The 20,766-nt window shown below is 57.4% G+C and overlaps 7 protein-coding genes across 15 annotated transcripts; 3 read left to right on the top strand and 4 right to left on the bottom strand.

Annotated features, from left to right (window-relative positions):
- Positions 1–664: 664 nt before the first annotated feature.
- Positions 665–2,532, top strand: H310_03982 (hypothetical protein). Its single transcript, XM_008868078.1, has one exon. The coding sequence runs from the start codon at positions 724–726 to the stop codon at positions 2,314–2,316; it is 1,593 nt and encodes a 530-aa protein (XP_008866300.1). The 5' UTR covers positions 665–723; the 3' UTR covers positions 2,317–2,532.
- Positions 2,533–2,680: 148 nt separating this feature from the next.
- On the top strand, positions 2,681–9,033 carry H310_03983 (hypothetical protein; the record flags this gene model as incomplete). The annotated part of the gene is made up of 5 exons (XM_008868079.1): positions 2,681–5,279; positions 5,349–5,564; positions 5,616–6,074; positions 6,125–7,261; positions 7,312–9,033. The coding sequence occupies 5 exons, from the start codon at positions 2,681–2,683 to the stop codon at positions 8,973–8,975; spliced, it is 6,075 nt and encodes a 2,024-aa protein (XP_008866301.1). The 3' UTR covers positions 8,976–9,033.
- H310_03984 (hypothetical protein) lies at positions 8,971–11,393 on the bottom strand. Of its 4 annotated transcripts, XM_008868082.1 has the most exons (9): positions 10,506–11,393; positions 10,414–10,460; positions 10,257–10,369; positions 10,079–10,185; positions 9,865–10,028; positions 9,715–9,808; positions 9,579–9,668; positions 9,389–9,534; positions 8,971–9,341 (listed from the first exon to the last, which is right to left on the bottom strand). In XM_008868082.1, the coding sequence occupies exons 1-9, from the start codon at positions 11,364–11,366 to the stop codon at positions 9,170–9,172; spliced, it is 1,794 nt and encodes a 597-aa protein (XP_008866304.1). In that variant the 5' UTR covers positions 11,367–11,393; the 3' UTR covers positions 8,971–9,169. The 4 variants fall into 4 exon arrangements, with proteins under 4 accessions (XP_008866304.1, XP_008866302.1, XP_008866303.1 ...); XM_008868080.1 differs by having other exon boundaries at positions 9,389–9,668; XM_008868081.1 differs by having other exon boundaries at positions 10,414–11,393.
- Positions 11,394–11,533: 140 nt separating this feature from the next.
- H310_03985 lies at positions 11,534–13,309 on the bottom strand. Of its 2 annotated transcripts, XM_008868085.1 has the most exons (7): positions 12,840–13,023; positions 12,660–12,790; positions 12,496–12,614; positions 12,378–12,449; positions 12,251–12,332; positions 12,103–12,199; positions 11,534–12,055 (listed from the first exon to the last, which is right to left on the bottom strand). In XM_008868085.1, exons 1-7 carry the CDS (start codon positions 13,021–13,023, stop codon positions 11,742–11,744), a joined length of 999 nt encoding a protein of 332 aa, XP_008866307.1. In that variant the 3' UTR covers positions 11,534–11,741. The 2 variants fall into 2 exon arrangements, with proteins under 2 accessions (XP_008866307.1, XP_008866306.1); XM_008868084.1 differs by having other exon boundaries at positions 11,608–12,058; positions 12,107–12,332; positions 12,840–13,309.
- Positions 13,310–13,544: 235 nt separating this feature from the next.
- On the bottom strand, positions 13,545–15,871 carry H310_03986 (hypothetical protein). The gene has a single exon (XM_008868086.1). It carries the CDS (start codon positions 15,777–15,779, stop codon positions 13,620–13,622), a length of 2,160 nt encoding a protein of 719 aa, XP_008866308.1. The 5' UTR covers positions 15,780–15,871; the 3' UTR covers positions 13,545–13,619.
- Positions 15,872–16,514: 643 nt separating this feature from the next.
- H310_03987 (hypothetical protein) lies at positions 16,515–18,564 on the top strand. Of its 5 annotated transcripts, XM_008868089.1 has the most exons (11): positions 16,515–16,651; positions 16,713–16,853; positions 16,901–17,002; positions 17,047–17,362; positions 17,417–17,562; positions 17,612–17,713; positions 17,767–17,802; positions 17,857–17,984; positions 18,034–18,110; positions 18,183–18,393; positions 18,463–18,564. In XM_008868089.1, the coding sequence occupies exons 1-10, from the start codon at positions 16,553–16,555 to the stop codon at positions 18,251–18,253; spliced, it is 1,218 nt and encodes a 405-aa protein (XP_008866311.1). In that variant the 5' UTR covers positions 16,515–16,552; the 3' UTR covers positions 18,254–18,393; positions 18,463–18,564. The 5 variants fall into 5 exon arrangements, with proteins under 5 accessions (XP_008866311.1, XP_008866313.1, XP_008866310.1 ...); XM_008868091.1 differs by having other exon boundaries at positions 17,047–17,562; XM_008868088.1 differs by lacking the exon at positions 18,463–18,564 and having other exon boundaries at positions 17,047–17,562; positions 18,183–18,454.
- Positions 18,132–20,441, bottom strand: H310_03988 (hypothetical protein). The gene is made up of 10 exons (XM_008868092.1): positions 20,293–20,441; positions 20,179–20,238; positions 20,006–20,125; positions 19,824–19,947; positions 19,630–19,767; positions 19,479–19,580; positions 19,326–19,433; positions 19,145–19,261; positions 18,665–19,093; positions 18,132–18,532 (listed from the first exon to the last, which is right to left on the bottom strand). The coding sequence occupies exons 1-10, from the start codon at positions 20,391–20,393 to the stop codon at positions 18,290–18,292; spliced, it is 1,542 nt and encodes a 513-aa protein (XP_008866314.1). The 5' UTR covers positions 20,394–20,441; the 3' UTR covers positions 18,132–18,289.
- Positions 20,442–20,766: the final 325 nt, after the last annotated feature.

Consider the following 20,766-nt stretch of genomic DNA (forward strand, 5'->3'; position numbering starts at 1 on the left):
AGTAACGTGGTCGCTCTCGTAGTGCTCGACAAGTGTGCATCAACGCAATTGAACCATCCTAGTTTCCAACGTAGGTTTTGAATGACACGATGTCACAAAGTTCGCAAAATCCGTGATATTTTACCTAGCAAGAGCTCACGACCTCCCCGTTCTTTATGCACGACTGAATGCTGTCTATATACAAAACGCACGTTATTTATACTCGCGGCAAAATGCACTTCCGACACGCCTTTTTGTGACTGATTTATCAATGGTTCCATCGTTATTGACGCACCGAGAGCCGTTTTGAAGTCTAACACAAGTAAATCTTCCATAATGCTGCTAAGTGGAATGAGCAGTCCTTATTTATCGCCAGCCCTGTACCCCTTGTTTGACTGCTTGTTAAAAACGCAATGGAAATTCCTTTAGAAAACGAGATATCGTGCATGGTACCTCAATGAAGGCTACTACTGTATTGCGCCATTAGCGGTGTCGACGTTTAATTGTTAAACGTCTCTCGGTTATTTGAGTAAAACATCACAATTTTAAAAACAGTACGTTCACAGTCAATAGGATCTACCAATATTGCAATCTACTAGGGTAGAGTTGATTGGACAATTTTGAATATAGTTTTAGCGAATCAGAATTGTCCCCTTACAAATCCCAGTATGCGTCAACCCTATCTCTCGAGTCATTGCTGAAGGCCGCCCACAGTTCCGCCGATTGTGGAGAGACCGGACACGGATGAGTGAATCGTGGTGGGGAGAGTGGTGGACTGCCAACGCGCAACCGATTGTAGACGCCTATGCATCGAAGGATGTGGCGGAGTTGTGGCGTGTCGTGGAACGGATCCCATGGACGTATTACAACTACATCAAGACCATCTATGACCGCAGCCCCGAGCACGTGATTATCGAGACGTTCTTGATCGTGTTCATCCTGTACATTTCGTTCGTGAAGAAGAGCTCGTCGCGCCCGAAAGGAGAAACGGGCGAGAAGCTTACGGAATCTGAAATTCAAACGCTCTGCGATGAATGGGAGCCCGAGCCGCTCGTGCCAGCCTCGTTCAAGCCGGCGGACGACCGCCCTGCGTACATTGGCGTTGTCGAAACAACTCCATCCAGTCACATCAAGATCCAGGGTATCAAAGACCCCTTGCTCAACATGGCGACTGTGGACTTTCTGGGTATGGCGGCGCGTCCAGAGATCAAGTCGGTGGCGCGCTCGGCGCTAACCAAGTATGGATGTGGGTCTTGCGGTCCTCGTGGGTTCTACGGCACGATTGACACGCACGAAATCCTGGAGAAGGACCTCGCATCGTTCATCGGGACGACCGACTCGATCACGTTCTCCGATTTGGAGGCGACTTGTTCGTCGGTATTGCCCGCCTACGCCAAGCGCGGCGATCTCATCGTGGTCGACGAGGGCGTGACGGATTCGATCCTCATCGGCGTCAACCTCGCACGTTGCAAGACTCTGTTCTACAAACACAACGACATGGAAGACCTTGAACGCGTGTTGGACTCCGTGCGCGCTGCCGACAAGAAGGCCGGCCGCGCGTCCGATGCCCAGCGCCGCTACATCGTCACGGAAGGGCTGTTCCGAAACTCGGGAGCTCTCTTGCCCCTTCCAAAGGTCGTTGAACTCAGCCGAAAGCACTGCTTCCGCCTCTTTCTCGATGAAACGTACAGCTTTGGGGTGCTCGGCGCGACCGGCAAAGGCATCACGGAGCATTTCAACATGAGCGTCGACGACGTCGACATCTTGTGCGGCGCCCTGAGCACGACGCTGGCTGGAGTCGGTGGCTTCAGCACGGGATCCCAACTCGTTGTTGACTACCAGCGCATCAATAGCGCTGGCTACGTTTTTTCGGCGTCTGCTCCGCCCTACACGTCTGCAGTAGCTTCCGAGTCCATTCGCATCCTCAAAAGTGAACCAGGCTTGCTCAAGTCGTTGCGCGAGCGCGCGGTCCAAGCCCACCGTTTGTTGTCAGCGATCCCAGGTCTGCATGTACTCAGCGACCCGATATCCCCCGTCGTTCATGTTCGCGTGGCCACGGAAAATGGCACGACAAACAAAGAATGGACTGCCCAGGTGTGTCGCCGTGTCGTGGAGGAGGCCAAAACCCGCGGGTTGGCTGTTGTGTCGCCCCACTTGAAGCCCAACTCATTGATGGACACCCCGCTCGCAACCGTTCGTTTTACTCTCAACGCGAACCACACGACAAAGCACGTCGAAACCGCATGCAAGCTGCTTGTCGACGCCTTCCAAGCGGCCGTCAACAACTTGAGTTCGTTCAAGCACGATCTGCGCAAGGCCAAGGTATCGAAACAGTAGGCATTTAGAGGAAAGAGATGCGCGATCGATAGCGTCGTCATCGTCGCCATGTCAGTCTTTTTCAACAAGCGCTGCCGCTGTGAGTAACTTGGCTGTCGACACGGTAGGAGGCCGCCGGCAAAATCTCCATCTCGCCACCGCCGATCTCGTCGTGTGATGGCTTGGACGAAATTGGATGAAATTTGATCCAATTTTTTTGATATTTCGGGGAAAACCACGGTAGATTGACATGTATCAAGTGACAGTTTCACCGGCGGAAGAATGGCTTGCATGGGCAGATCTGTCGAGGAATGTGACGAGATCGGTGCGGGGCGCGTGTGTTGCCAGTGGAGCAGTCCACAACTACCACGGCCTCGCTCACTCCATGACCAAGGCATCTCGGTCTTCGTCCTCTGTCGTCGCCATCGCGGCGACACTGTCGACGACGGCGTCGCTCCTGTGGCTCTACACCACCACGCCTGTTGGTACACACAACACAAACGACGACCTCGACTACCCTCGTCATCGCGATCTCTCGTGCCCTGAAGTAACAGCTCACATCACGTCGGATTGGTATGCGGGGTCTCGCATTGCCTTGAAGCTGTCGCATAGCGTCGACGATGCCTCCCTCGAGCTGCACACGACAAACTGGGCCAAAGTGTCGTCCGGGTACATGCTTCACGTGGAGCCCATGTCGCTAGACTCGACGGCGTTCTTGGCCAATACTCTCGGCTCCGCGTCCACGTACGACTTGGTCGTGGACAAGCAAAAGTGGAATGCCCCTGTGGGTGTGACAGCCGTGCGGGTTCACCTGCCGTCGCAAAGTTGCTCATACGCTGTGACGCCCCCCTCGCGCTCATCCTTCGATGGGCGCATCCTCGCAGAAGCCAACGACACGAAATCGATAGCTAACTCATCCTTGGCGCCGTTGCCGTGTTCGTGGACGCAAGCCCGGCCATTCTCAATCGGATTCAACCACTTATGTGCGATCAATCCCCTCAATGCCATGTCGTGCTGGGGCCTCAACAGCTTTGGGCAAGCGACCGTCTCTCCCGCCACGTCTTTCGTCCAAGTGTCGGCGTACGATTACCACACGTGCGCCATCAACGCAACGGGCTTCCCCATGTGTTGGGGGGCCAACTACACAGCACGGGCAAACGCCCCCGGCAGTGTTGTGACTCCGCCCGTAGAACCGTTTGCATCTATCTCAGCCGGAGCCCTCCACGCTTGTGGGATCACCATCACTGGCGCGCTGCGGTGCTGGGGTGCCAACGACTTCAACCAATCCAGCCCCCCTGCAGGCCAGTACCTTTCCGTCTCGACAGGTTTCCGTCATGCGTGTGCTGTTTCGTTCCCGGACCAGCGCCTCGCGTGCTGGGGCAACTGCGACAACGGCGAGTGCGACCCTCCCAACGCGACCGCCAAGTACACGCAAGTTTCTGCGGGCGACCGGTACACGTGTGCAGTGACGGTGGCGAACAACGCGTCGTGCTGGGGGCGCGACCTCCCCACGATGAACTACACCGTTGTCCCACCCGGCCAATACTCTTTTGTCGGGACCGCTAGGGCCGGCGCATTCTCATGCGGACTGCTCTTGAACGGATCCGCTGTGTGTTGGGGGGATCGAATCGCATACATGGGGCTCACCCCGTCCGTGAACTTTACGCGCCTCGCGCTGGGCACCCGCCAAGTGTGCGGCGTGACAGCCATCAACCCCGTGTCAAGCACAGGGGGAAATCTACTGTGCTATGGCGTGCTGTCGTCGATGGCTCCCGCGGTCGGCTTCCGCCCAAAGTCGACAGGTTACTGCATCCGTAACACATCGACCTTGGACGACAGCCTGCAGACGACGGCCGACTCGGACGCCTTCAACGCAACGTTTTCCAATGCGACGTGGAGTGGCGGCGACGTGATCACATTTCCGCCGCCGCCGGAAGACGATCTTGGCGCGGGGCTCAACCTCACGTCGTACCAATTCCGCAAGGTGGCTGCGGCCGGCAACAAGTTTTCGTGCGGCGTCGCATCCACGGGGCAAGCGGTGTGCTGGGGGTCAACCAACTTGGGCGGGGCTGCATCGACGATCACAAACGCCGTCGACATCACGGCGTCTCTCGTCTACGACCTCATGTGTGCGCTGCGGGTGACCGGATCGGTTACGTGCTCGTCGCTTGCGATCGACACGACGGGAAACTTTATTAGCGGCGCGTTCGCCGCCCCCCGCGACGCGTTCGTGATGGTGTCGTCCAAAGGCATGCACACGTGCAGCCTCAAGACAACCGGGCGCATCAAGTGCTGGGGTTTCAACGACGACCGCCAGTTGAACGTCCCCGACTTAACCTACCTCTACGTCGCAGCGGGTGGCTTCCACACGTGCGCGATCACGAGCAGGTACGAAACGCTGTGCTGGGGGCGCGACAGTGTCGGCCAAGTATCTCGGGTGCCAGTCGGAATCAAGCACCGGTTTGTGTCGTGCGGCCACCAGTTTTGCTGTGCGATTCGACTCAACGACATGGTGGATTGCTGGGGAAGCAATGACTTTGGCGAGTCGCGGCCGCCGACGAACGTCCCGGTGCTCCAGATCGCGGCGGGGTGGGCCCATACGTGTGCCGTCACCGTGACGTGGGGACTGCGGTGCTGGGGTGACAACAGCTTGGGGCAGGCGGTGCCGCCGGCCGGCATGTTTTATCACGTATCGGCGGGCACGACGCACTCGTGCGCGACGGCCGTGAACGGGTCCGTCGTGTGCTGGGGCGACGTCGTTCGCAACCAACTCACGCCGACCGCCGCCATGGCGCTTCCCAACACAGCGCTCACCACCGACGAAATGGTCGAAGCGACCCATCGCAACAATTCCCGCTCGCGCATGACGTGCTCCAACTTGTCGTGGGGCATCGCGTACAGCTCCAACCTGTGCGCCAACCCCAAGACATTCAGTGGATGCGTCCCCCCCAGCACGTACGCCGGTGCCGTCGCCCGTTGCAGAGGTAATCCGCCGATGCGCTGCGATGCCGACGGACGCGTGAGTGTTCTGATGCGCATTTTTGTTGGCGTAGATTTGGGAGGCCGTGTCCCGACGGTGGCAGAGTCCAGAGCTGGGTGGCTCAAGGCGGCGCTGTGCGACTTTTCGGACGGGTGGACGTGGACGAGCACGACGTGCCTCATGACGTCCGGCCAGAGTGGATTCATTATCGTGTCCGATTCGACGCAGGCGCAGTCGTGTGTGCTCGACACGATGTCCACCGCGTTCCCCATTTGCATCAGCGAACGAGGTTGGTCGCTTCCGTGGTTGAATCGACGACGTCATGCGCTGCGTTATCTAGAGTTCACGTCGTGTAGCCTTAGCAGTCGCTGCTCCCAAGTGTGCGTGGGCCAGGCCGAATCCCAGTACGCATGCACGTGCGACGCCGGGTTCACTCTTGGCAGCGACGGCATGTCGTGCTTCCCGACCGTCCTCTTGCGGTCCGCTTCCACATGCAAGCAACTGAACCGACCCATGCTGTCATCGTCGCCCATCTGTAGCCTTAGCACGGGGTGTACCCATCGGATGACGTATGCCGATGCACGAACGTACTGTCGCGCCCGAGGCACACGCCTGCCGCTGCGGCAAGAAGTCGTGGGAAAGGCCGACTTTCCCTTTGCATGCGCTCGGGATGTGGCCATATGGACCAACACGGCGTGCGCCAATGGCTTCAATCCCGGCTTCATCGCGACGACGGGCGAGTCAGAAGCGTGTAGGGCCACCACGGAGCTCGCGACGGTCGTGTGCGTGGCCGATCCAGGTACCGACGAATCCCCATCGGCTTTGACAACAATGCCACTCACGTCGTAGACATTGACGAGTGCGAGCTTGGCATGCACACGTGCACGGAAAAGTGCTGGAACACCGAGGGGTCGTACACGTGCACGTGCGACGACGCCAGAACTTTGGTCGCAGTGGCCACAGGTGGTGCCACGTGCCAGCAACCACCGTCGTCTGCAGACAACACGATGGAGGCCATCACGTCCGCCCAAGGAGACACCGTCGTGGCGCCAGCGACTCCACCACGCCAAGCGACGTCGGCAAGATCTTGTCGACAGCTGCAGTGGACAGATTTACAGACGGACCGTGCGATCTGCTCGAGTTCGCGCACGACGCCGGGCAACCCGCCCTGCCCCGGCGCGGTCAACTACACGGTTGCGCTTCAGTACTGTGCGAACCGTGGGGCGCGCCTCCCCCTCTTGAGCGAGTTGCGATCTTCCTTGGACGTGCTGGTGCGCTCCAACGAATGCGGGTACGGCCAGCAACTCGTGTGGACATCGACTTCGTGTTCGCGGGACCAACAGCCCACGATCGGAGTGGCAGCTGCAGGCGGCGGCCCTCAGCTCCTCGACAAGGTCATGTGCTTGACAACATCGACGCAAACCGCGTTTCCAGTATGCGTGGCCGACAAAATGGTCGTGGGGTCGTGCGCAGCCGTGGGCAACGCCATGTGCAGTGAAGGTTGCGTCGACTTGGCGGATGGATTTCGATGTGAATGCGGACCGTCGCAACGGCTCGATGCGGACGGCGTCACATGCACTAACGTGCCGCCCACCACGTCGCCCTTTGCGTGCGATGGGATTCCGCTGCCGTGGACATTCTCCGATCAAAACAACGCGACAGTGCCGTGCGCACGATCCTTTGGCACCACTCCATCCGCGTGCTCGGGGCGCCTCACGTTTGCCCAGGCGCAGACGTGGTGCGGCTCACTCGGCGGCCGGCTCCCGACGGCGAGCGAAGTTGCGGCCGACGTCACCCTCGGTTCGGGCTGCAAGTACGACTACAGTGAAGTGTGGACGTCGACGCCGTGCTTCGACTCGACAGGGCAGGTGCAGGGGGCGGTCACGTCTGGCGGATCCAGCATTGGGCTTTCGTTTGCCCCGCCGTCGTGCTCTAGTCGGTCCAGTGCCCTGTCGACGGCATTTGTCCGGTGCGTTCGAGACCGCGGTAGGTCGGAGGTGGAGCCGAGTGGCGCGCTAACGGGTGATGTGGCACAGGCGCCACCACGTCCAGGCGATGCACTCCCAACTCGTGTTCCCAACTGTGCATCAATCAAGGATTCGGCTACGCGTGCACGTGCTACGACGGGTTTCGACTCCAACCTGACGGCAAGACGTGTAGTCCGGCGCAGCTCGCGCCGCCTTCCACAGGTACATGCACCCGACTCAACTGGAACACGGTGTCGGCCAACTCGACATGCGCCAAAATCGAAGGCAACTGCGCCGGAAAGGCCAGGGTCCCCATGGCGCTGGCAAATGCGTCGTGTACGCAGCAAGGAGCGCGGCTACCGACGTTGGCGGAAGTCATGCAAGGCGCCACGATCGCTTCCACGTGCGGCGAGACGCGCATCTGGACGTCGACTCGCTGCATGTTTGTTCAGGATGGCCTGTCAGAGCCAGCCATGACGGACGGATGGATCACGGTCACGAGCAGCCGAAAACACCCCGTCTGCGTGCCAGCGAATGCTTCGTACACGCCAGCGTGTATTGCGGACGCCACGCCGCTTCCCATCTGCCTGGACAAATGTTTCCAAGATCAGCAATGCCTCGTTGTCGCGGGCACAAACGTCACCAGTTGTGTGTGCAACCCCGGCTTGGCCATCGACAGCACCGGGGCGTGCCAACCATCCATTTCGGCGCTCTCGACGGCCACATGTTCCGACTTGAGCTGGGGTGTCGACTCGAAAAGTGGTTTGTGTGCCAGTCAACGGCTGGGGGCCATCGCACCCGACTGGATTGCGTCCTACCTCCAACTGCTTTCCAAGAGCGTCCAGAACGGCCTTCGCCTTTGCCTGCCACCGTCATCATGGACCGCCGCGGCGGCGCAGTGCGACGCCCAGTCGTCGCGCCTCCCGACTCTGTTTGAAATTCGCGCCGGGCTCTGGTCGGCGTACTCGTGCTCGACCTTTAGCGGCCAACGGGTGTGGACATCCACGCCTTGTCGCAACTCGACGACGGGGGCCATGGGGTACATCGCGACCGGCTTGTCATCGTCGTCTTGGGGGGTGAACAAAGAGATCTGCCTCTCTCCAGCGTCATCGTTCGCGATGGTCCAGTGCGCCGCTGACAGTGCCGTCGATCCGTGCACCGCGGGCATGCACACGTGCGCCCACATGTGTATCAGCCAAGGGGGAGCGTTTGCCTGCGCTTGCAACGACGGTTTTCGTCTGGGCGAGAACGGGAGCTGCTCTCCCGCCGTCAGTGTCCGGACTCCGGCGACGTGTGCTGGGCTGCAATGGCCCAGGCGTGCCGGCATGTCCATCTGCACGAGTGGTCTCGTCGCCCGCGTCCTCTACGACGGCAACGGCACCGAGGTCGTGAATCCATCTCTCCCGTACGTTCGCGAAGTGTGGACTTGCTCTGGCGCTGTCACGTACGATGCAGCGGTGGCGCTTTGTGACAACTTGCGGGCGCGGCTCCCGACCATGTCGGAGCTCTTCAGCAACAGCGTGGCGAGTGCTGGATGCGCCGACAACGTCGACGTGTGGACTCAAACGACGTGCCGCCCGTCTGGGGGTGGGGACCGCAACGCAGTGCATCGCGTCAAGGGCGCCGGGGCCACGTCCTTGCTCCACGCGTTTCCACGATCATGCGTCGCAACGACCGCCGTCAGCGGCACGTCCCCCGTCCTCGCGCATGTTCGGTGTGTCGCGAATGTGTAATAATCGTCTTCATCTCAACAATATCAATCTAAGCTATGTGGAATGGGTCCGAGCCCAGATACAATCCTCCCGTGGTTGTTTTACCCCAGGCCATCCATGTTCTGGAGCTTACAGACACATTCATCGGCGTGTCCTTGGCAAAATCTAAAGAGGACGGGCCCATCCCCGAACCCACGTACGTCATGCGGGAGCATTCATAATTCATTGCGGGCCCATCGGTGGGCGGCGGCGGCGGCAGTCGCATCCACCTGCGCCTGCGTACATGCGGCGGGAGTCGCCATCGTGATGGTATACGTGCACGTCGAGAGTTCTTCGACCCGAAGGAGCTTGTCTTGAGCCCCGCATTCGAGCACCACCCGCGCCGATCTACGTTGTGTTTGCGATTGAGGACCGCCGCGACCACGCAACCTCACCGCGTCGGCCCGCTCCAGCACTTTTCACCATCCTCAAACACCATTGTGAGCGACGCCGAGCTGTCTTCGTGCCATCGCTTCCACGTCCCCATTCGTATTTGGTCTTGATGCACTGCGCCAAACGGACACACTTTGTACACGTACTTCTACATGGCATGGTCAGTCGCACGTCGTCGGTCGACCCGCCCACTTCGAATTGCGCCACCGTGCATGTGCCTTTTAGAATTCGACAGCACTCTCCGTAGTCGGTGGCATCTACCGCCGTCAGCACGTCCATGTCCTGCCCGCATGGGTGAGATATCGTCGCGCGCAACGATCTACCATACTCGTTGAGTTTGCGCGATTTCACTGTCGAGGGCTTCCATGATCTTTCGCAAGCTCGACGCCTCTGGCAGCACGACCGTCGTATCTACTGCCGGGCTGCGCCATGCTCAGCGCCATCAACAATTTTCGTGGCGGGGGCGTTGGAAACGTACAAGAGATAATTGTACGCCACGACAGGGGCGTCCCACACGGTCGACACCCCCCACGACGTGTACCAGTACCACCAAAAGAATCGGCCTTGCAACAACCGCCGCAGAGCAAGGCGAGGCTGCGACCGCCAGGCGTCGAGCACGATCATGTCCACACCCTGCTGCCACTGCCGCCCAAGTGAGCAATTCGCCATGATTTGGATCGATTGATTCGTACCAGACGCAGCACCGCAGGTGGAACGATGCGATGGAGCAGGAGGGACCAGTAGTACTGTGCCCACCAAATCGCTTCCACGACAAGACGAACGGGCGCCAGCACCAAACCTACCAACGCCCCGTCAACTCGAGAGAATCGTCGACCAACATGCGGTCTCGTGAGTTGTTGGCCAGCATACCCAGGCCACGCAATGCTGCCGTGAGCACGAGCACTTGGCCTTCTCGGCCCCCGTTGAACAACGGCCCCAAAAAGTCTTCCTTTCGGCGCTCAGCTGCCGTTCGCACTGGCGTCCTGCGTCGCGCCGTAACATTGCAAAGACAGCGTTCCCAACTCACCTCTTGGCCGACTCAATCACGTCATGCATGTAAGCTCGCAGCGACATCTGCGACGAAAACACGATGAATGCGTCATTCGCCAACGCGCTTACCCAGTTTCCGTTTTGACGGTACACAACAGCATGGCCCAGGAAACGCTGAACCTTTGGATGCTGGAACTCTGTGGCGACGTCTGCGTCATCTGGTTGTGTGACGGGTGGCGACGGGGAATCGTCGAGGAAGGAGGCTGCGTCGGCGGGATGCAGCGCATGGTCGGACGGATCGTCCTCAGCAAGTTGGTTTTTCTTGGCCGACGCAACTTGCATCTCGTACTCTCGTCTTGTTTCACGGTCGAGAAACACTTGCATTTGGAGCTTCAACGCACGCCATTCACGGTGGGCGGCGGCATGGGTGACCAGGTCCAGTTCCTTTTTCGCATCGTCGGCCGCGAGGACACGTAAACGCCGCTGTCGTTCTGCAAGTCCGCTTTTCAGTACAACCAAGTCCTTGGCCGCTTGCTCTCGCCGCTTGGCAATCTCAATGTGGCAAGTGTTGGCACAACGACCGTCCGGTTCATCCGTGCCATCGCAGCAATCGCAGACACCGTCGTGGACGCGCGACGAGTGGATGCTCAAGGTCAACGCATCTTCATTTCTGCACTGAAACATGGAAGTTGGCAAGTGCGAGCACGCGGACGTGGCAGGTTCGTCCACGCCATCCATGCAATCGCAAAAGTCGTCGTTCACAATGTCGGCTGACTCGCGAAGGTCCAGCACCTTTCCGTCAAGGGCACTTATACAGGTAGAAGTCGATGCAGTCACTTGGAGACAAGTGAAGACGAGAATTGCCGCTAGAATCGACTGCATCTTCATCTCACGTGCTCCTCCAAGATCCGAGGTGGGATGGTTCCGGCTGTCAACGCTGGCAAAGTTGGTGTGCACGAGATGTATCCGGATAATCGTCATCCGGATCATCCCAGTATGATGATGCGCAGCCAAACAGTTCCATCGTGACGAGGGCCGACGCTGGTGGTTGCTTTGGCCCAACACAGCATGCCACGTACCGAGATTTCTCTTGTGGCCTTGCCAATGTGACTTGAGCATCTTGCGACGAGATCTTGCCGTTCGATTGGACTCCATCTCTTCCAGCCTTCGACCCCGCCACTGCAACCAACTCCCACGTTTGAAGTCGTTGTTCGTCGAGTGCTTGTCGTCACAAAGAAAACTGCACTTGAACCCGCCTGCCCTCGACCTTTCTTGCGATTCCCATACCCTCGTCGACCTCTGCATGATCCATTCCAAGTCCTCGAGCATGTTGCACACGTGGTCCCGACCTCCATGTTACACAACTCACATCAACTGCTCCACTAACTCGTCCATTCGATGGACGCGGGTGATTGTAGGAGTGTTTCCGTCGTCGGTCGGGCAAATCTCACAAAACCCGAGCGCAACGTCGTGGCACATGTACATATCTCCCCAACAAGTCGCGCACAGCGTCACCCTCTTGACCACCGACCACGAGTCAAGCACTTCGCAAAAGTCGTCGTTGTCGACGGCGATGGTTGAAAACACGTCTTCATCTTGCAGCGGCGTCTGGCACTTTTCGCACGCCATCGTCCGTGCTCCCATGGACAACGATCGCGCATGAATACGGTCGTAGATGGCTGCTGCACAGGCAATGTCAAGTCGTGTGCATGACGTGACTTCGTACCCACGTCGTCGGTAGGAATGCCTGCCCCCTCGTTGGCTCGGATGAATTGGTCTTTTGTCATCTTGTTGGGTACAGGAATCGATGGATTGTGCAAGTCCTGGTGACCTTGGCGGTCACAAGATGCATTCTCTAGTACGTGCGACGCTACCGTTTGAAGCAGGATGACCGAGAACGCGAGGAAGAAAGCCACGTCGCTGGACGCAACCAGCGTTGGGTTCTGGGCGTAGTACCTACGCGCGCAGTCATGACGGTCGTCCATGTCGACATCGCGTTACCGAATGGAAAACGTCTCGATGAGGCGGTCGATTTGCTGCGCTTCTCCTGGTAGTCGAAAGTACGCAACGAGCCTATGCCAGCACGGGTAAAAGTCGCTCAGAACACTACAAAACGTACTTGCGAATCGCTTCGTCCACGGGAAGGCCAGGGAAGTCGAGCAAGTCCACGTACGCCACGCGCACTTTGGTGCAGAACCCTTGTTGATACGACTCGTGCCGGCAGAGATACCCCCCGATCTAGTGGCTCCCATGACAGTCTTCACCATCAAATATTCAACGTACCTCTGCTTTGTCTAACCTGCCTTTGTGTTTGAACAGGAAGGACGCGACGCTATCTGGTGAGCCGTCCAACACGCCGTGGTCCATGCAGAATTGAATGCCGTCCACAGCATGCATGTTAAACTTGGCGATGCCTGTGTTGGCCAGTCATGTCAGGTCAAGTAATGTTCATGGGAGTCTTGCCTCGCCTCAACAGATCGTCCGAATCGACCAGTGAGAAGGAGGTGCATGGTTTGGCCACATGCATGGAATAGTCGTCGTCCAACGCCGCGGATGGTAGCGATGCCAGTCCAGTCCGAGCTGGCGTCGTCATAGTCGCCGATGAAGTCTCCGTGACTCCCATCGTTGCACTCGCCAAACGTGGCATCGCCACGGGGTGTGCGGTGGACGTTTTTGATTGGTCGATTCATGTATCCGTTTCAAAACGACAAACACTCTCGAATCCGACATTTGCAACTCGTCGTCAGCAATCCTGAGGGTCGACGCTGCTCCACGAAACAAGTGCGTCCATGCACCATGCGATCCCTGCCGCCCCGTTGTCCGACACATCGCGTGCAGGTTCGATGACATCGACGCAATCCAGCCCTTGCTTGGACCGGAGCTCGTTTGAAGGGCTGCTGGGGAAACTCGAGCACATCATGGCGAGGGAAACATCGCCACGGTGCACTTTATCCGTCATGTCTCGGTCCACTTTGCACTCGGTCGATCCTCGCTCGAAAGCGACCACGTGACCAAGATCCGTCGTCGTGGGCGGCTGTTGTGTTTGCGCGTCGAAAATCTTCGGGAGACCTGGAGCCACTCAGACGTCTGAAACTTGTTCTTCAGCGCGATGCCGAGCCGCATGAGCCAACACACGCGATAGTTACCTTGACCCGACGATCAGAGCAATTGGGCGTCACGACAGAGTATCGATTCAAAGAATTTAGTTTAAAAAAAACACGCAAATACAAGCAGTGCGACAGACTACTCGAGCAATTTCTCCACGACCTTTTCGAGGTTACCTTCAAACTCCGTCAGCAGCGCACGAAGACGTTCATTGTTTTCGAAGCCCATGGCGCCCAGCATGGCCAATTCCGTCGCAAATTCACCCTGCTCATCCATCAACTTCTCGGCCTCCGCTTCAAGCGCATCTACGTCCGCAGGGCTTCCCACTGCGACGAAGTCGTCCGACGACGCTTCCGATGCAGTTTCTTCCACGTGGTCGTCCTTCACAACCTCAGGGGGAGCTTCCATCGCTTCCTTTATGTCGTCGACTTCGTCTATTGCGGCCACTTCCATCGGCTTCTCTACTTCGTCGTCATGGACGACCAGAGTGGCCAAGGGAATTGCATTCGCCACCATGTTGTCGTCCGCCGCTTGCGCCATTTCGGCGTCAACCACCACGTCAATCCAAAAACGCTCGCCAAACATTACGTTGCTCGGTGTGCTCAATCGAAAATGGCTCGCGTGGCGGCCAGCCTCTTGAGGAGCGATCAATACCATCTCCACAACACAGTCAGCTCCAGGGGCCAAAGGAGGCACCACTACAACAGCGGTCTCGTCACACGCCATCGATACGCCGCCTTCAAAGACCGCCTTGCAGCCCACGGGCCACGCGTTGGAGCCAGTGTTGCGCAGGCGCCACTTCTTAGACAGAGCCTCGCCGGGAAAGCACACCGTGCCGTCGGGCACAGTCACGTCCTCGACAAACATGGCTTGATGAGACGTTTCCACCGAAGCCAACCATTCATCCGAGCGCGCCTTGAATGCTTCAAACATCTCAGCAGGTAAGTGCACCTTCAACGTATCCTGAACCTCCGCCACCCTTTCTGGGGTAAAGTGTTGCTTCAGTTGCGCCTTGATGTGCGCCATCGCTTCGGCCAGAGAAGGGACAGTTGTGTCATCGGGAGCCGCTCGTGGAGAATGTTGTTGGCGCTTCCAGTGCTTCTTGTCTTGTTTCCATTGCGCCTTTTGCGCTTTGAATTGCTCCTTCCACTGCGCCTTCTGCTCGTGGCAGTGCTGCTTCCAAAACTCGCGCTTCGACTTCCATCCGTCCCCGTTTTTTGACTTGTCATGGTGAGGACCATGTTGATGGTTATGATGGTGGTGGTGGTGGCCATGGTGCGGGTGGTGGTGGTGGGGATGGGGATGGTGGTGGTGTGGGTGATGTCGGTGTTGGTGTTGCTCCTGCGCCTGGGCTGTGAACTGTTCTTGTGTTTGCACGCTATCTTCGTCGGTGGTGGCCACATAGAGCGCAACCGGAGTTTGCTTGCGTATGTAGATCTTGAGCATCGGACCATGACTCAGATTCCACTTGCCCGAACGCTCGCAAGTTTCGCACAAGTCGAAGTTCTTGATCACAGCAGACTTGAACCGGGCACCAACGATCGGGTGCATGTTGCATCCGTCGCAAACAACTCCGTCGTGGACATTGTTCGGTCGGATTGACTTGCAGGGGTGGGTGATCTTGAGGAAAGGCTCGTGAGTGGCCGCCCACTTGCCCGAAGCTTCGCAGGTGGCACAAAGGTCGAAGTCATCCACGACAGCGGACTTGTAGCGAACACCTTCAAGAGGGGACATTTGGCAGCCATCGCACGTGACATTGTCGTGAGTCACAAGTTCCTTATCAATCGTTTCAAATGGCGCATGGTGCTGCCACTTAGATTGAGCAACGCACGACGTGCAAAAGTCGAGACCAGGTTTGCGCGTGGGTCGGAAGCGAGTGCCAACAATCGGGTACATGTTGCATCCATCACACACTCGACGGGAATGAATGACCGGGAGAGTCAACGGGACAGATGGGGTTGGCGCCGGGACATCAATTGGTGCTGGAGGAGGACTCGGTACTTCTGGGGGTGTCTGGACACTTGTCGGATTGGGGACGGGGGAAATGGTCGAAGAAGCCGGGGGAACCCGCACGTCGATTCGGAGGACGTCCAAGCCAGCAACTTTCATGTACTCGATGGCTTCGTCAACATCCGTTTGGTTCTTGATTGTGAGCACGTCGCCGTCCATATCGGCGTAGCTAAACTCAGCAGTGGTGCCGTCCACGTTCAGGAATGCAGTCGCGTTGGCGCAGAGAAAGTCGTAGTCGCACAGGTCCACCTTCGAGACGGTGTCCTTTGTGCACAGAGCGAACTGCATTTGTCGCGGCGGCGCAAAATCGGTTATGCCATCCCGTCGAGTTGGCGAGAGAACACGCCCTGTCCCAGCACCCCAACTTTCAACGGTTTCGTGCATTTCGAAAAATAAACTTTATTTTATTTCAACGGTTTGTCTGGAATAGACACGCAATAATTGTAACTGAGGATTTTAAATTTCCATCGACCAGCACATTAACTCGGAATCACCAACACTCTGGCATCAACATTCGTGAATTCCAGAGCTTTCTCGGCCGATGACACGACCCCCAACCATGTCAACACCCATCATCCTCCTTTTTTGTCCGCCCTCTCGCTGTCCTTGCTCCTGCAAAGACTTTCCACGAGAGAGCGTCACCGATGCAAAAATGTCCGCACGGCGATGTCGGCGCTCGCTTGGGCTGCGTAGTTGGACCAAAGGATAACACTTCCAGTTCAACCAACCCCCCCCCCACATACCCGCGCGTGCGCATGACTCGCCTACATGTCGTCATATCACCGACTCCACGTGCATGGTGTTCGTATTCCTACGTGAGACGCCACGCGCTCAGGGCGACGGACGCAGCCGCCACCTCTCGCTGGAGTGAAGGGTCGCGCGGTCGTTGGGTCCTCGCCTGTGATTGGTCCATCGAGTCGAACCGTGTCGATTTTCGATCGACTGTTGATTGGTCGAAACAATTTGCTTCGAACTTCGTTTTGGAGACAATTCCGATTGGTGGGAATTCAAACTAGAAACTTGGCACTCACCAACTCACGTGGAGATTTTGGCGGGGCGACATGGACGACGAAGGCGACTTGATCCTGGAGCTGACGAAGCAGTTGGCGGAAGCGCGCGGACAAGTGGAGTACGAGAAGAAAGAAAAGGAGTACTGGATGGTTTGTGTGCCGACTGCGATTGCGACGAGACTACGCTGTCTCATCCACGATAACACGATAGAACAAGTACCTCAAACTGCGCCAGCGACACACGGTCACAATTGGACGCGAACGACGTAACTCTCGAGATGAAGATGAGCTGGTCCCGCGAAGACCATCACCAGCACCTCAGCCTGCAACATCAGTCGATTTCTCGAACCAGGTGAGTCGTGGATAACCAGTCTGACGTGATGTGATGTCATGGCACAGTCACATGCGATTGATCTCACTGCGCCAAGGCAACGACAGCAACCTCAATCAATCTCAAGCGAACCACAGTTCAGTTTCAGTACACCCACGTCGTCGTCGACTGTACGTACACCCATGACTCTCTGCTCGTCCCATCAAGATATCAGGTTTGGCCACCTCCGCCGCCACGACGAAGCAATCGATTCTCAGCTCCACAATATTCGGAGGATTCTCCCGTTGAAAGACTAACTGCTTCTGTTCGAAGAACCTCAAGCCAACTCGTTGATCGACTTGATTCACGAGACAACCATCAACGCATGTTCCATCCAACCTCTGTGGCAATGGAGACTGTGGTTGCACAGTCATCGAACGCCAGGACTCCATCTACCCTCGCGGGCACTCGGACACTACGTCGATGTATCGCGACAGACGGCACAACGCGGTGGGTCGTGGGACAGTCTGAATCAAGTCCGAGCCGTGGAAGTCAGTCGACGAGGCGTTCGGCAACTTTGACGCCCACGAGATCCATAAACTTAGGATCAGATCCGAATGAAGAAGCTTCACTTGCATTGGCAATGGCCCTGCAGGCAGAAGAAGTCGAGGAGGCGCGAATACATCAAGCACGGGTAACTGAAGAGGCACAGCGACTGCACGCTGCTCAATTGGGGCATTTGAGCCGTCAGGTGCGTCTGTCCTACCGTCCGCAGTCGCAATGGAGTGCGTGACCTGTAGAGTATCGACAGCGCGAACACACTCGACATGTTTCGTGCAGCGTTGGGACATCAGCATCCCGCCCATGCCTCGCATGGCGAACGTCATCCATACGACCATCATGTAGGTGCAGACGTAGTTTCGAAATTGTCCTCGTGCTAAAGGTGAATCGGCAGGGCGAGTTTTTGAACCCGGATGCAATGTCCCATGACGTACAAACGCCAAACCACGGTCCTGACAGTCACAGGATGTGTGGTGTGGGGTAGGAATTGGTGCAGCTTGGCGAGCGCATGGGCGACGTGAAGAAGGATCGATGGAGACAGCGCGCTGCCGAAGTCATGTCGCGACTGCCGAGTCATCGTCTGCAGCGGGCACCTGCTGGAGGCAGCAGCATGTACATGCACCACCCACTTTTTCCCTCGTGACAACATGCAACCGCGTAGGTGCATCGTGTGTCGAGACGACTTTGCCACGAACGACCACGTTCTGTCGCTGCCGTGTGCGCACATCTTTCACTACGGTGCGTCTGCCGTCCGTCGATTTCTCCACTGGGCACCCAACCATCCATTTCACCGCTTACGATGGCGGCTAGACTGCGCGCAGGGATGGATTCGCAACAACAACTCGTGCCCGACGTGCAAGCTCCCGATCGAAGACGACTAAGAACCAGCGTACAATAAACAAAACGTTGAGCCATCGTCATCCTTGAAATCGAAACCGACTGAAGCCTGGCGTGGGCGGCGCACTGGTTGTGATGGAAGTCGTCGACGGTGCCGACTTGACTGCTTCACGACGTTCGCACGGTAAACTGCGTGTATTTGGCGGCGCCGGTCTGGATGGCGCTCCCGTCACCTGGCGGACCTTTTGCACAGATACGTCTGCCTTGATCGAGAGAGATCCTCCAAAGTAGCGACTGCGCGGCTGGAAGAACGATTCTTTGGACTACACAAACGGCAACAATGTGCACATGAGGCAACGTTCAACTGCTTATCCATGTGCTTGGACGTAGGCAAACGCGTGGATTGCCAGGACGAGGGAGTACAGCACACATGCAAAACAGACGTCTGCACGTACAGCCACGGTATTCTCGATCGGGTGCAAGGCAGGTCGGCGTTTAGGGACTGTCGCCAACGTCGCAGGAAGCTTTCGCTTGCTCAGGGTGGAACGAGGCATCAGCGACCCCGCCTGGAGGAGTCTCGTAAATGCGTTTTCTTTGTCGGTGGGCTCTTGAGACTGCGGTGGCGTTTGATAGGACGGGTTCGACGCAGTTGGCGGTGCCAGATCGTGGATGGGTGTGGCCGCGATGGGAGCAGGTCGACGTGCGTTTGGGCCAGGCAGCAGCTGTGTGGTTGTCTCCGTTACAGTCGGGAACGGCTCGGTCGAGATGGGGTCGACGTCGCCTTCCGCAATGCCCCGCGCTAATTCGTTCGTGATGACAGGGCCGAGAAAGTCCGTGTCATGGGTGTCCAACGAATGTGGGAGAGGTGTCACATGCGTCAACGTCTATCGAGTCCACGTAACATCGAGTCGAGGCACCGAGGAAGGGGCGCTTACTTGAGTCACGGGGTCGTACACGCGTTGATGGCGAAACGTGAGGCGCGCCTGGGCCACATCCGTCTCGTACGTTGCCGTGATGGAGAGCTTTCCCTCAAGTCGAAGGGCCCGAATGACCTACACACGTCCGTCAGCGCCACCACTCCACAGCACGACGCCGCCGATGAAATATCATGACGACCTTTTGGTAGCCTCCGTAGCGAAGCACGAGACCATGGGACTTTTTGATCCCGAGGCCTGGAATCGACGCGACGTAGTCGCAGCCAGACAAAATGCACATGTCCAAAAACTAGAAAAGGCATTGAATGGAACAGCGTGTGGCTCGAAGGCGTACCATGTCGTCGGTGAAACCAACGAACGACAGGCCCGAGTTCTTGGCCAAGTTGGCGGTCTCAATCACGTCGACGTTGCCGGCCGCGTCGAGTTTGAAGAGAACCTGATGCGCCGTGTTGAATTCGGATCTCATTTAAACGAAGGATTCGTACAGTCTTGCAGCCAAATGGCAAACAGTCCGAGTCTTCCGAAATGACGGCGTCCACGATGCCCATGCGCACCAAGTAGGCCATTTGGGCGTCGGCCTCATATGGGGCGACTACGTACTGGATGCCTTTGTGCTTGAGACGCTGGAACGACGACGTCGTGAACAAGGGACGAACGTAGGACGAAGGTGGAGCTGTACTTGAATCACGCGGTGGGCCATATACGGAGATACATCCACAGCCTTTACAAACGACTGCCGAGCCATGTCAAATTTCTTGGATTTGAGGAAATGGAGCCCGGCGTCGCGATGTTTTTCACGCGAGCTGTGACCACGCGTGTCAGTCACGCGTGCATGAGAAGCGAATCGACGGTGACACGTACGTGCGCCGCTCGTCTTCTTTGAGCTTTTTCATGGGCAAGTACCCCCCGTCAAACACAATGTATGGGATGATGCCACACTTGACCAATAAGTCCACGCGTTCCATGAAGTACCCGATGTACCTACGCCTGTCGATCACAACCCCGCGGAGGCCGCACTACATTTGTGCTTGCACCTGTCGGTGTCTTGTCCAAGGCACAATTCTTGACTACAGCTGTAGGCTCCTCGGTGCAACCTGGCAACGCAGCATGAGCTTCACCAGCAGCGACACAACAAACGAGTTCCGTACCACACGTAGCCATCAACAGCCACCGTTTTGCCCTTGAACTGATGTAGGGTGGTCGTGTCTGCAATGGATTTTAGTTGCGGCAGCAAGTTGGAGATTCCCATGGCGGCGACGGATCTGCCGCAGCCGTCGCCAGACTTGTTTAAAATTCAAAGCCAATGAATCGCGTGATGCCATTGGCTCAAAAAGACCACATGTAGTCTATGATTGGTCCGAATTCTTCCCGCCGGCAATAACCGCATGAAGCTCCAAAGGCGACGCAGGAACGATGCGGATCGACGTGGACGGGTTTGAACATGACTCGGCTATGCAGGACACATTGACCTAGGTTTCATGGCTATATGGCTGTGCGGAACACGAGCACCGACCATATCAACGTGTGCACGCACGCATAGGTGTCAAGTGGCGAACCACTCCTGCAGTGACGAGGCCAGCGAATTGGTGTGTCTGTGTCGCCAGTGGCCAGAACGCTGTTCG

Source organism: Aphanomyces invadans (genome assembly GCF_000520115.1).
Source record: "Aphanomyces invadans strain NJM9701 unplaced genomic scaffold supercont1.6, whole genome shotgun sequence".
NCBI classification, from domain to species: Eukaryota; Oomycota; class Saprolegniomycetes; order Saprolegniales; family Verrucalvaceae; genus Aphanomyces; species Aphanomyces invadans.